Source organism: Phoxinus phoxinus (genome assembly GCF_949152265.1).
Source record: "Phoxinus phoxinus genome assembly, chromosome: 1".
NCBI classification, from domain to species: Eukaryota; Metazoa; Chordata; class Actinopteri; order Cypriniformes; family Leuciscidae; genus Phoxinus; species Phoxinus phoxinus.
The window spans coordinates 18,768,585-18,783,734 of record NC_136876.1 but is presented as its reverse complement, the minus strand read 5'-3'; the positions used below and the strand labels follow the sequence as shown (position 1 = coordinate 18,783,734).

Genomic DNA, 15,150 nt, shown 5'->3' with positions numbered 1-15,150 from the left:
TAATAGCCTATAGTCTAATAAGGTTACACTTTATTTTAAGGTGACGTTACAGTGTAGGCTACTGTACTTGCACAAATAAGTACTGAGTTACATGTACTTACTATACAGTTATGGTTAGGGTCTAGTTTAGGGTTAGTTACTTGTAATTATGGATATTTTACTGTTATTTCTATGGTAAGAACATGTAGTAACATGCAAGTAGGCCTACATCACCATAAAATAAAGTGTTACCATAAGTTACAATAATTATGGCCTACATAATTTACTACTAAGTAGTGAGTAGTAGGCCTAGCCTACATTTAGTAACGTCATCTTAAAATAAAGTGTTACCTAATATATAAGGAATTTTTCATATAATAGGCCTAATATGTGTTGTTGTACAATCATACTAAAGTATACAATCATTTTAAAGCCATGCTCACACAGACTAACGTTTAACATTAACTTGTTTAACATTTAACTTTAACATTAAACTTGTTTACTTGTAATTGATTGTTGATTGAGTGTATTTATTTTCCCTCGCCCCAGACCCCCGTCCCCTCCCCAAACACACACCTCTCTCCCCTTTGCGCCCACAGCTCGCGATGCATCTCACTGTGTTAATCTGTTTGTTTTTCAAAGCAGTAGCCTACTACAGTAAACGCTGATGCGCGTTAACGATTTTCTGTCTGCCATGTGACCGCATAACCCGCTCACATGAGCGCCGGGTTGCGTTATCCGCTTTAAGTTTGTTCAAGTCCTCTGATCCAGCTGAGACTGACAGGAGTTGCCATGGCGAGTGGCGGTGCAGGCGAGCAGAAAGTGGTGCTGATCACCGGCTGCTCCTCTGGGATCGGACTGAGGATCGCCGTGCTGCTGGCCAGAGACGAACACAAGCGTTACCATGGTAAAGGCGCTCATTTGCGTTCTAATTCAGCGTTCACACGTCTATAGAACGTTTGGTGTTTTCGTTTAAACGTGTTTCAGAAGTTATTAGAAGTTTACACGCTTCTAGCCGATAGCCTATGTCTTACTTTGTAAACGCAGCTGTTTGGGTATTTTTATTACATAACGCGCTGTACATTTTCGTATTAGTTTGTCTCTTCATCTGAACCGCTAATATTATACATTAACTTTTCTCTAGTTAAACCCAAAGGGTCTTTATTATCATGTGAAAGCGCAGTTTCCAGGGTACGGCTCCGCGAGGATACCGCTTGCCAGGCGGAGATCATAAAGAGACTGCCAGTTCTCTTTCAAGTGACTTCTCCAGTACAAAGCTCTCTTTATGGCTGTGAATTGTAGACCGCTGCCCTGGTTTAGTGCCGTGTCTAATGCGCCAATAGTTCACACACTGGAATGAGTGTTGGGAGAGGGACAAAGTTTGAGACCTGTACAAGTTGAGGGCTCTAAAGCGAGGGTCTTCTGAAGACTTCATCTGCACTCTGAGCAGGGCAAAACCATTGGACATTTGTTATCTCCTACTCGGCTACATCCAGAGACTCATTAATGTCAATCAAATGGTTCACACACCGGGGGTCTTCAACCTTTTTCAGACCCTTGGTGGATGAAGCCTGCTTGGCCTATAATGACATGTGTATGGCACATTAAAGGTATAGTTTCCATTAAAAATGAAAAAATATGTCATTATTTACTCACCCTCAAGTTGTTCAAAACCTGTATGAATTTCTTTCTTCTGCTGAACAAAAAAAGAAGGTTGAAGAATGTCGGTAACTAAACACAGTTGATGGACCATTGACTTCCACATTTTAAAAAAATTCTCCATTCTATGGAAGTCAATGGGGTCCATCAACTGTGTTTAGTTACCGACATTCTTCAAAACATCTTCTTTTGTAAACTCATACAGGTTTGAATTGAAACAACATGAGGGTGAGTAAATGACAACAGTATTTTCATTTTTGGGTGAACTATCCCTTTAATGTATTTACATACTTATGATGCTTACTGTAAACATAGACGAGTCATGTACTTCTACATTACATTTTAATGTGGGCAAGACAATGAAAGTTCGCTACTTTGGATTTGGTTAAATTTATATATACATTTATTTGTGATTTTAACACATTTTTAAATACACTGTCCGGTTAAAACAAAAAATAAAAGTCGCTGTTTGGATTTAAATAGGCAAATTATTGAGAGTCTATGTTTGGATAATTATTGCAGTGATTGTTTTGTTTCTATCATGTTATATGTTTGGCATCAGTTCTTCTAATTGATGGAGTGTGTAGCTTTTCTTGAACAACCATGTATAGGAAGACACATCATATTCCAGGATGACAATGATTCATCAGGATCAAAGTGTGAAAGAATGGTTGGGAGGAAGCATGAAGAATCATTTTCACACATGAATCGACACAGGACAAGATCTTGGCCAAAAATTGATGCACCTATTGATGGAAATAAATGTTGTAATGTAATGTGTTTTCCTACATGGTTGTTTAAGAAATTAAAAGCTACACACTTCATCAATTAGGGTTATAAGAACTGATACCAAACATATACAGTAACATGCTAGAAACATGATAATCACTGCAATAATGATCCAGTCTATAAGCATTTGCCTATTTACATCCAAACAGCGACTTTTTTTTTGGCCCGGCAGTGTGTTTTAAGATTGGTGGACCTCCTGCAGTATCGCTACACACCCCTTGTTTTACAACACGAAAGCCAAGGGTTTCTTTCTTATAAGAAGTTAAAATGAAACCATCTTTCATTCTTTTTCATCTTTTAAATGAATTCCATTTTAACTTTGTTCCCATTCTAAGAGCATTGCAACAGTGGATTTTTCCGAAAGAAATAACTAAATCCTTTTCCAATTGGTTCTGGTTATAATGAGGAGCAGTTATATATGCCAACTTCAAAGAAGGCCAAAAAAAAAAAAATCCAATTATAATTGAGGGTGGCTCATTCAAGAATGTTTAATCGGCCTCAAGTCTTAAAACAACAGCTTTAACAATGAGGCGGTTGTTCTCGTAAACACATTTATGTTGTGGCCTAGTTTGGCCCCGCATGCCTTGTGTGTCGTAAGAATTAAGTTCTCCTCTCATCAAGTACAGCTTATTCGTTATATACAAGTGAAATCTAGTTTGAGAAGACAGGAATGCAGATTTCCCAGCAGCTGTGTCTCTCCATCATCACCCTACAGATGCACTACGGTCTCCGCATGTTTACTGGCACTTTTCAACAGCAGCTGGGCTTTGACGGATCAGGGATGCCGTCTGTTGACAGACTGAACGGATGACGCTTAAAAAAAGCTACGGTGGCTCCTTGGCTTCATCTGTAAATCAGACAGGATTTGATTCAGCAAATCAAACCTCAATGTACTGAAGATGTGCTAGCGCCACAGAGAAAGAGACGGCAAAAATTATATACATCACTGTCAAAGACGAAAAGTAAGCCTATGATGTAAACGTTGAAGTTGAATATCGTCTGTATTCATTTAGCAGACACTTTTATTTGACTTACAAATGAGGAATACAAGAAGAAGTATTGTAGAAGTCTATAAGAAGTCTCTTATTTGATCAAAAATACAGTAATAACAGTTATATTGTGAAATATTATTGCAATTTAAAATAGCTGTTTTTTATTATTATTATTTCTGTGATCAAATCTGGATGTCAGATTCACATGATCTTTCAGAAATCATTCTGTTCATAAGAACAGCACTTATTTGAAATATATATATTTTAAACAATGTCTTTACAAAAGCCTTTACTGTCATTTTTGATGATATTTAATACAGCCTTGCTGAATAAAAGTATTATTAAAAAATTATACTGATTATTATACTGACCACAAACTTTTGAATGGTAGTGCATTTCTTTATAATAGTATTTGAGAAATAAATATAGAGAGTTGGTGCATTAAAAGGATTCACAGAACAAAAAAACTAAACATTTCTTGAGAATTGCAAGGAACTGTTCAGGTTTAGCGTTAGGAAGATTCCACCCATGAAGAACAGTGAATCATACTGACCTAAAACATGGAAAGGTGGTAAAAAATAAATATAATTGCTTTGCTTTTCATGTAGAACTTGCCAGCACAGCTGATCACTGACACCAGAGTGGACTGGATAATGTTTTCATAAAGATAAAACTGATTATTTCAGATGAAAAATGTTCGGCAAGCTTATTATTAAATCTGGGATGGGCGCTTGATTTAGGTCAGTGTCCCTCATGCGTTCAAAGTGCAAAGTGCATTAAAATGTTAATCTCTTCAGCTTATCTGTCAGCCACAGTTTAATTAAGCAACACACACCACTGATTACACTGCGTGTTTTGTTTGGGTCAGCATATATGTCATGAAAGGGACCAGATTCAACCAAACTGCAATTTCCTGTGCTGATTTCAGAACAAAGCATCTAACACCTCTCAGTTGTAGATATTAGGCTTGAACTTTGGAGTGATTGCTGCTTTTTTGATGACATGCTTGTTCTCTGTCACTTGTCTTGAAGTTATTGCCACTATGAGAAACCTGAAAAAGAAGGACCAGCTGGTGGAAGCAGCGGGTGACGCGTACGGCAAGACCCTGACACTGCTGGCATTGGATGTGTGCAGTGATGACTCGGTCAGGCAGTGTATTGACAGTGTAAAGGACCGCCACATCGACGTTCTCGGTGAGTGCAGGATGCCTTTGACCTCATTGGCTTTGTTCACACTGCAGGGGAAATCCGTTTTTGTTTTTTTGTTTTTTGTTTTTTTTTAGATGGGATGTTCAAACTGCAAGTTATATGCAGCCAGCAGGATCAGATTTGGGGTATAGTGAAAAGAGCAAAAAGTCAACTGGAAACATGAGCAAGTTAGCAAGCTAACTGTCCTTGGCTTGCTAACATCAAACTGTTTGCTAAGGGAATCATTTAACATGCTTTGTGGTCTTTTACATCCTTAAAGTGCCCATAAAGACACGCATTTCCTTGTGCAAAAGAAGTAACATACTTTTACAATGAGTGGTTATTTTGAGTCATTTTTTCGGGCACGCGTTAATCGCAAATAAATGAAAGTGTATCATAGTTTAAATTTATATTTAAGTTTAGCATTTAGCTGAACTTTAGAGTGCTTTTTTACTGTAGTACATCTTATAATTTATACTTCTATATGGGTTAAGTGTATTACTGAATTTACAAGCAAGCAGTAAACTAAAATATACTTAACATGTCATTTCTATTGAACCTTATATCATGTATTTAAATATATTTTTAATTACACATTTGTAATGATTAATTATATTACATTATATTAACTTTAAAAGTAATGTTGAATAACACATTACAGTTAAAATTATGATCAAGTACTTTACATGTGCTTTAGTATGTTAGGCAACACATCAAAATAAGTGTACTTCTTTAAAGCACGACTAAAAAATATTAAAACATAATGATTTAAAATGTTCTTTAAAGTAATGCTTGACATTTTTTACAAAGTGCACTTTTAAAAGTGTGCTTTGTTTCATTTCATTATTATATTATCTGCAATAACAGTGTTTATACATATTAAAGGTATAGTTTTAAGATTTGAAGTACACTTCAAATTCACATTCAATACAAATTCACATTCAATACAATTAAGTGCACTAAGGGTTCACTACCTGTTGCTATTCTTGACCAAACACCTGTTGTATAAACGCGTCACATGACTACTAAAAAAAAACCACACACATGCACCAAATCCTATTTGACTGTTCAGACTTAGACGCATTAACTTTAATAGGATTTGGTTTAGGCTTGGATTGGCGTTATACAAACTGAACAGATTTTTTTCCTGGTGGTTTGAACATTTCAGCAGAGATACAATAGAGAGAGTAGTACTACAATGACCAGAGACATGTCTACAATTGCTAGAAACTATAATAAGCATGTGTTGAATGATAAGTGCTGCTCACAATAGATCAATACTAGCCTAGTGCCTCAGGGACCACTCAAGTCCATAACCATCCATGTTTCCTGTCTGATTTTCCAGTTAATAATGCAGGAGTGGGTTTGCTGGGACCTGTGGAGAGCATCAGTATGGATGAGATGAAGAAAGTGTTTGAGACCAACTTCTTCGGAACAGTGCGCATGATAAAAGAGGTCATGCCAGACATGAAGAAGAGGCGAGACGGCCACATTATCGTCATGAGCAGCGTAATGGGCCTGCAGGGTAAGACGGACACACCAAGCCTGACTGAAACCTTCTGTGTCACACAGCTGAATGCTTGACAGTCAGATCAACAATAGCGCCATTCAGAGTTATGCACTTAGCTGTAGAGCATTATGACGGAAAGAAATGCCACACATGGTTAGAGCCACATTAGGAAGGCACCAGACCAATGACATTATCACTGAATATATCTCTATTGAACTCATGTGCAGGTGTGGTATTCAATGATGTCTACACGGCCTCGAAGTTCGCCATAGAGGGCTTCTGTGAGAGTATGGCTGTGCAGCTGCTGAAGTTTAATGTCAAGTAAGTGATTTGAAGTCTGAAGTCTTATGGTTGAGGGGCCTATTTACATTAAGTCTGAATTTTTTGCATTAAAAAACGTGAAGAAAACAAAAGACTTTAGATATGCAAAGGAAATGCACTCATATTACTATGAATTGGAGAAAGTGCAACGAGCAATATGGCGGAATAAGTCCCGCCTTCTAAATAAAAGAGCCAATCGCCAATTGGAAAAAGTCAGAAGCTCCAGTTATCAGTGTTCTGAGATGGGCGCTTATATGCCAAATTTACACTCCACCGACAGAAGCAGGCCAAAGCTGACAGTCACCAGATTACAGCACGTCACTTTTCAGATTTTCTAAATCCGATTCAGCTTGTTCAACAGACGCCAACAGCACACTGATCCGACAAAACACGACGAAGTGTCTGTTGCCGTCTGTCAGTGTGAAGTGAATTGGCCTTATGACTGCACATGCACATTAGCTGGTCCAGCTTGAAAATGTTTATTTTTTTGTCATGATTTGAGTGCTTAGAAACCAAATTTTTGAAACGGTTGTCATATTGCATTGGTGATTTCAAGTATGAAATTTAATCTTAAGTTTAGTGAACAGCCTTAGAGAATTTTATGTTTTCCCATTCAAAGAGATAGGAGCTGCACTTGCATGACTAAAATAGCTTCCCGAGAGGCGTTTCAAAGATGGCCACCGAGTGAAATGACTTGCCTTAAAGGGATAGTTCAGCCAAAATGAAAATTTGACGGTAATTTACTCACCGTCAGGCAAATGTAAAGAAGATTTTTAGCTGAAACTGAAATGAATTACCAAGGACCATGTTTTCAACTAAAAATAAAAAATCACCTATATTTTGGATGGCCTGAGGGTGATTAAATTAACAGCAAATTAAACATTTTTGGGTGAACTATCCCTTCAAACCAGTGGTATTCAAATGGCGAACCCCAGTTCGGTTGCGGACCCCGGTTTGGTTCCATGCGGACCACGAGACCTAATTGTGCCATTTTACCGTTTCTACAATTTAAAGTGAGCAGCGCATCAAAACAATGGAGCAGCTCAAACCACAGGTGCTCAGGACCGTTCATGATTGTTCACGCTACATCTTCTAATATTTTTATCTGGAGCCAAACAAGCTTCATTCAAGTCCTTTCCGCTCCGTGCACGTTGCATCTCTCTCCCGCTAAAGACGTAAAGCGCATCATTAAGAGCTGCAGATGACGTGGTTATTTTAACAACAGTAGTAGAAACACCATGAGCAGCAAAATATATACTTTTGCTAAAACGGTGCAGAAAAACGAGAATGCAGAAAACACAGATCACTCCGACCGTTTGTGACAAGATAAACTAAACTACCTTGACTCTAAACTAGGTTTGTGACAAGATAACGCCTGCCCGCCTGCTTATTACTTGGAGCAATGTAAAAATGGTCCATACTGTTCTTAAGAGATGACCTAACATGTAAATGTACCTTCTGTGCCATACACATAGGTGTCTAAATGTAAAAAAAAAGAAAAAAAAAAAAGAAAAAAAAAGATGAAATAATTAATAAAAGATTAATAGTCTGATAAAACATCTGATCTAACCTTATAATCATATCCAGTTGGGAGAAAATTGGTAAATATTGGTTCAAAAAATATATATTGGTAAAAGACATCACTGCTTTGGCTCTTGGGGCCCAAGATTCTCATATTTGATTACTATTTTGAGTGTTTTAGGATTTTTCTCTTTTACAAATCACTACGGCTTTCAAAAAAGTATTGTGCGGACCTCCGCTGGGAAAGAAATATAGCGACAGGACCTCTTGGAACTTTAAAGGGACTTTGGTTTAAAACCAAAACAATGAAAATATCAGTGAAATATCAAATTGCAATGATCCAAGATGAAAATGAATTTGTTTCCCCAGCAAAAAAAAAAAAAAAAATTGAGAATTAAATCATAACATTTTGAGGGTAACGCTTTAGCATTAAAGTTAGAGTTCTGGGCGAGAACTCCCTGCGCATCCATGCAGCCTAGCATGGATAAGAGCAGGGAGAGCAGCAATAACCCCCATTAGGGTAAACCATAGACAGTATATAAGATGGACACAGCGACCCCATAGACTTCAACGGAGAAAAGTGAAGCCCATTTGAAGCACTCACTTCCTGATCGCCAGGCGAACTGCGCAGGCTCAAACTGAGCTTGAACACGTGAGCAACGTGTCTGACAGCTGTCAGTCTTCTAGTAGCTGTGCGGAGAGAAATCTGAATCATTCCCTTCCGAATCTCGCAGAGACGGAGAGCGTGAGCATTAGCTGTCCATGAGCTAGCAGCAGGATCAACTTTATCACTCTCTGTGGGCTACTCCCTTCACTTTATCGGACTTAATGCCTCCACGTTCCCCGATTGCCAAATGGAGTCTTTGGACGCCTCAGATGTAAAGTTATTCGCTGTCAAAGTGACGCAAAAATGAATGGGAGTCAATGGAATGCTAACAGCAGGTGAAGTTCTGCTACAATGGCGGCGCCCGCGGAGGCTTCAGTTTCCGGCGGATGGATTACCCCCTTGGGGTAAACAGAACAGAACCAACATGAATGTATGCAAATATAATTAATTAAAAATTTTAAAGTCCAACATAATTCAATAATTTATTCTGATTCAAGGGGAATCAGAATGCCAAATCCTGACTGGGCGAGAGGAGGAGCTGGGGATGGAGGAGGGTAATACGCTCCTGAGAAACGCGACAGCTGCTGATAATACTGAAGGAGCTTATATATGTATACAGTGATAGGCGTCGTATTCCTATAGGTAGATGTGGATCAGATGAGGGTCAGCTGATGCGACCTTGACTAACGTGACCTGCCAGATCTGATGCTACGCTTGATTTTCTGTTAATAAAAAAGTTTTAAATCAAGCAGCTTTGATATAATTACAGCAGAAGTACTGGAAATATCTCAGCCTATTTGTAGAGGCATGTGAATGTTGTCTTGGTCAGCAGGGTACTTTATGCACAAAACTATTACTTTATTCTAGAAAATTGATCGATTTTTTTTAACATGGCACTAAAACAACTGTTGTACTCATCAGACTTGGTGTAAACAGGCTTCTTATAGTCCATATTGTTGGCATTAAAGAGTGCTTCAGTTGTAATGTACTGTAACATTCCCTTCGTACTCCCAGACTGTCTATGATCGAACCAGGCCCAGTGCATACAGAGTTTGAAACCAAGATGATGGAAGAAGTGGCCAAGATGGAATATCCTGGAGCAGACGCAGACACAGTCAGATACTTCAAGGATGTGTACATTCCATCATCCATCGACATCTTTGAGGCATTGGGACAAAGACCTGATGACATCGCTAAAGTATGTGCCACCGTTTGACTGCACACATATGAATTCATTGCATTGAAAACAATTAGCTCCAATTTGCTTACGCTGCCCATTAAAGCTTTGCATTCTTTTAATTCTCCATGCATTTCGGTAATTTTCTGTTCCAGTGCACCAAGAAAGTGATTGAATCCAGCCGACCTCGATTCCGGAATCTGACCAACAACCTCTACACGCCCATTGTGGCCATGAAATACGCGGATGAGACCGGAGGACTTTCAGTGCACACCTTTTACAACCTGCTCTTTAACTTTGGCTCGCTTATGCACATTACCATGAGCATCCTCAAATGCCTGACATGCAACTGTCTGCGCAGACGCACCATTTCTCCTGACTGAAGAGGGCAGCAGTGAGACGCACACACTCACACTTCCCTCAGTTTACGGCAGAGTAGGACACAACTCAGTGCAACAAGCAGGAGATTACAATACCTCAAATGAGTATTCCACATTAAAACACATTATAAAAAAAGACAGATTTCGATTTTCAAAACATGCACATGTATTGTTGTTTTAATGCTAGCAACTCAATTCATCAGAACAGTTACTGTCAAAACAGATGTTTTAAAAGAGTAGGTTGGTTATGTTATTCCATGATTGTGAATTACGAAGCATTTTAGTCTGTAAAAATGAACTGACCATGTTCACAATCAAGTGAAAAAAAATCACATAGCTGCCTTTATTTGTACTAATGACGTACATGGAAATGTCTTTGATGTCTTATCTGTTTAAAAATCTATTTCTCTCCTTTTATAAGCTAAGTGTATGTTTTTTGTTTGAATTAACTTGAACATTTAGGCGGTCTTAAAGCTTTATTTAAAGATGTGCTGATTTTGAACCTAAATAACAATGTAATGTGATCGTTTTGCTAAAGGCTGGAAGCGTATTAAAGTATAGTTTTCATTTGTCGTCTTTCTTGTTCAAACTGCTGTTACTTTTTTTCTCGTTCCAGATTCATTTACCTTAACTCTGCTCATTTAATTAAGAAAAAACGAAACACTGAATACACCACTCAACAGAGTGGAACTGCCTTAACCACTTTACTGTTGTGGCCTCAGGATACTCAACATTAGCCGAGGACAGACTGCCAGACATTCTCATTTTAACCAGCAGAGGGCGACAGAGTACATTAGCAGAGTAAAGAAATAGCACACAGAGGAATAGTCTGAGATCTGTGCTGTCATTACTATGGGTGCTTCTCAATTGGAAAGCTGTATCCTAGTTAGATCTGTGTCCTGTCCTTTCTAGTCCAATCCTTCTAAGGCTCCTATGCTAGACTTCCTCTCAGCACCGAACGCTAGAATGAGACGGTCGAGTAAGTGCGCGTTTCTTTGTATTTAGGTTTTCTGACCCCGCGGTCAAGTACAAAAGTACTATTAAATGTACTTTAATATGAACACTTTATATTAAATATATTTATATTAACTGAATAAAGTGACTGAATTGGAATGTGCGTAAAGAATTGTGAGAGTTTGATTCGTTTACACTTGATGCATCCTATGAAAGACAACTTTGACGAAAATGAAGGACGAGAAACAAAGGCCTCATTCCAAGGGACGGCATTGATGACATGGCAGTCTAGATATGCAGCCTTGCTAGGATGCAGCCTTCCGATTGAGAAACTACTATAAAGTAGCCAAAAAACAATAAAAAGAGTAGGATGTCTGAATTCACAGTATTCATAAAACAGTAGACAAAAAGTACTTGGATGACCATGAGCTTCGGGCGGGATTCAGAAGTGCGCATCCAATAGAGTGGTGCGGGTATGAAATCACTTTGTAGGCCAAAGCGCGGAAGTGAGTTAGCATTTTAGCACTTCTGGTTTCATCGTCCCGAAGTCAATGTTTTTTTTTTAATAGGATTTTGGTTAAATGGCTGAAATAAGGTCTGTGGTGAAGACAAGCTCAAGACATTTTACGTTTTATTCTATGACATAAAATTCATTTTAAATTTTGATAAAACAAAATTAATTTTGAAGCTGTTACGTGTCCTGAAAAAAGACGGTTCCTAACAAGTGGCTAAATGGGACTACAGAGGCTGTCGAGGAGATTAACCGCCATCACGTCGAACAGGTAAACTCAGTCCGCTTTTACAGCCTCGTTATAAACTATTATAACAAAAACTTTGACAAAACGTTTTAAAATAAAAACTGAAAGAGTTGATGGTGATGCTGAATTTGTGGGACCGTGGTGTAGTTTGATTATAGCCTACCTTTAGCTTTTTCTGGAGACTGCATTTAGGCTTCAAAATTCATAAAAGTTGTGTTATGAATCTGTGAATCACTTACATCTGTGATATTTATGTAAGTAAATATTACAATATGTGTAAGTATCAGTCTATGGAAAGCCTATGGAACAATCCTATTGGGTTTTTGTCGAGGGAAATGTGTGATGCGAATGTCCATTGGCCTATAACGTGACGTCATACCTGCACCACACTATAGACACTTTACTATCCCATTTGTGAATGGCAGTGAAGAGAAGCTATTGCTGGTAGGTCACATGACAATGACAACATGACAAATGTAGTATGTGCAGAATACATTCATGCTATATATAACCTACTTTTTTCATAGCTGCCAAGTAAGTACTTATTCAAAAGAAGCACCTACTTAGTGAGTATGCGATTTCGGATGCAACTAGTGTGTATTGAGGATCAAATATTAGGCTGTTAAAATCCCTGACACTGTGTGTATAACCCTGAGCACATATACAAGCCTGTACTGAAAATGTTTTATTTATGATTGTACAGAGTACCGGACCCCCTCCAGCCCTGTGCGCTGTTTTAGTTACATAGCCAAGGTATTTGTCTTAGTCACTATGCAAGAAAGGCCAACACAAAATGGGATAAAGTGAAAGAGACAAAGTGAGAGCAAAAGATGCAGGAGATATAAAGACTGTGACAGCGAGCAGAGAGACTGCAAAAGCAAGAGGGGCAAATCGAGCACATAAGTACATTCCGACGCATTGCAGATTGGACAGCGCACACCCGGCCAATGATATGTTGATGGATATAAAGAGGTCATGGCCTAGTCCCCGTCCGCCACCCTCCCTCGGCACCCCCAGCCCTCTCACACACACACTGCTTTGTGCGGAGTGAGAGAATGTGACCTGGTTCCCATCCCTGAGGAGCTGTGTTAATGACAACCACTTCAGACAACATTGAGCATCCCTTACGCCTCCCCCACCAGCTGTCCCGCTCAACCACACTACCTCAGCAGGTTCCTCCGGCCTGCGTCAGGCATCGCGCAACCATGTGCTTGGTTTCTAAACCACTGGAAACTTACCCAGCACAGATAGCACAACTGCATTCACGTCTCGGCGATGACAGACCTTTCAGTCCGGCGCAACAAGGCCAAGGTGCGCGAGCAAGATTGCGCTTTCCTATGGATGCGTGTGTGTGTGTGTGTGTGTGTGTGTCTTCATCAGAGGCGACAGCTCAGTACAATGGGACAAAGAATCTGTCAATCACAATCAAAAGGGAAATGGAAGGCAGTCCAGAGGGGGAGGAAGGGGCCGCTGTGTGTCCCGAATCTTTGGACTGGATGTGGGCCACGGCGCGCAGGGGGTTGGGGAGTGGTGTGGAGTTGAGATGCGTCGGATTTGGGAAACGAGGGTTGAGGATCCCTGCATTCAATAGAGGACCTTTTTACTAATTGAGAGATTGCAGGAGTTACAAATCTCATTAAACAAGACAATTATTCTAATCAGGCCATTGTGGTCTCTCAAAACAGTTATGACATAATCAGCTGCAGTATTGTCTTTCATAGGTTTTGACTGAATTATGGGAACATTTGTCGTCCTGCCGCAACTTTCACATGCACAAAATAAAAGCAACTTGTTGCCGAGCAGACATAGATTGGCTCTATGAGACGTACACGTTCAAGAGTTGGAACAGCGAGGCTTCCAGCATTATCTTTGGCATGCTGGTTGTCTGACACATTCCTGCTCCATCTGGTCTGTCCACAGCCTGGGTCATCTCTGGTTCAGCCCTTCGCAGTCTGAAACAACCTCAGCCTGCAGTGCAGAGGCAGGACATTACAGATCGTCAGTTGGTCGACTGTAAGACCCGGGCCTCAGAAGCTCTGCAAGAGCAGCAGTCGTACATGTGTATGGGGATGCTCTCATCATTCTCAAACAGACAAGAGCTTCTCTTTTAAAAGTTCTGCTGGAGATATTCAAGCCAATAGGTGGTGGTGTGGCCTGTGCCCATATGCCGACTGGTAACCGGTCCTAGTCGACCTGCTAGTGCACCTCTTGAGCCCAGGGAGTGAGGTTTACACCCACAGCCTAGGCCTAGATCCATTACACCCCCTAAACCTCACTCCCATCCGGGTCATGGCACCAAATATAACCGGTCCTACTCGAACCACTCCAAGCGGGATTCTAACTGGGGTCTCTGGCATGGGAGGTGGGTGCGCTAGCACACCTCTTGAGATCAGGGGAGTGAGGTTTACACCCACAGCTCATACTGGCCAACTTCCATTACACTCACATTTTAAACCTCACTCCCATCCAGGCCATGGCACCAAATCTAATGGGTCCTACTCAACCCACTCCAAGCGGGATTCGAAACGGGGTCTCCGGTGTGGGAGGTGGGTGCACTAGCACGCCTCTTGAGATCACGGGAGTGAGGTTTACACGTCCAGCTCTTACTGGCCTACGTCCGTTACATACAGATAAATAATAATCTGCTCATGTTTTCATTCAAGCTTTCTCACAGGTGGTTTCCTAACATGCGGTGCTTTTCTAACTGTCGCTTAGTTGCTATTGTAATGTTTCTGCCTCTATTTTGCCTTTTATTCAGTCACACACACTGTAAAGTTGGCTAGAGTTGGAATGAGTAGGAGTTCTTCATAAAAAAAATATGAAAGGCAATGAAGCGTTAAACCTACCCTATAATGAGAAAGAACCAAATTGCTTACCACAGCTATGCAGATGACACACAGATCTACTTAGCCCTATCGCCTAACGATTGCAGCCCCATTGACTCCCTGTTCCAATGCATTGATGAAGAAAACTTTCTTCAGTTAAACAAAGACAAAACTGAAGTCATTGCGTTTGGAAACAAAGATGAAGTTCTCAAGGTGAATGCATACCTTCACTCTAGGGGTCAAACAACTAAAAATCAAGTCAGGAATCTTGGTGTGACATAGTGTCAGACCATAGTTTCAGTAGTCATGTCAAAGCAATAATTAAATCAGCATACTATCATCTGAAAAATATTGCAAGAATTCGATGCTTTGTTTCCAGTCAAGACTTAGAGAAACTTGTGCATGTTTTCATCACCAGCAGGGTGGATTATTGTAATGGACTCCTCACAAGCCTTCCCAAAAAATCAAGTCAAGTCAAGTCACCTTCATTT

At 39.9% G+C, this 15,150-nt stretch overlaps 1 protein-coding gene across 1 annotated transcript; it reads left to right on the top strand.

Moving 5' to 3' along the window:
* The first annotated feature begins 572 nt into the window (after positions 1–572).
* On the top strand, positions 573–11,238 carry rdh8a (retinol dehydrogenase 8a). The gene is made up of 6 exons (XM_079636356.1): positions 573–886; positions 4,451–4,612; positions 5,952–6,131; positions 6,344–6,437; positions 9,580–9,763; positions 9,898–11,238. The coding sequence occupies exons 1-6, from the start codon at positions 772–774 to the stop codon at positions 10,123–10,125; spliced, it is 963 nt and encodes a 320-aa protein (XP_079492482.1). The 5' UTR covers positions 573–771; the 3' UTR covers positions 10,126–11,238.
* The last annotated feature ends 3,912 nt before the right edge of the window (positions 11,239–15,150 follow it).

Excerpts from the sequence above, each read along its gene's own strand:
- rdh8a (XM_079636356.1), top strand. The coding sequence starts at position 772 with ATGGCGAGTGGCGGTGCAGGCGAGCAGAAAGTGGTGCTGATCACCGGC. Across the intron at positions 4,613-5,951 it reads CCGCCACATCGACGTTCTCG|TTAATAATGCAGGAGTGGGT; the intron begins GTGAGTGCAGGA and ends CTGATTTTCCAG. Across the intron at positions 6,438-9,579 it reads CTGCTGAAGTTTAATGTCAA|ACTGTCTATGATCGAACCAG; the intron begins GTAAGTGATTTG and ends TCGTACTCCCAG.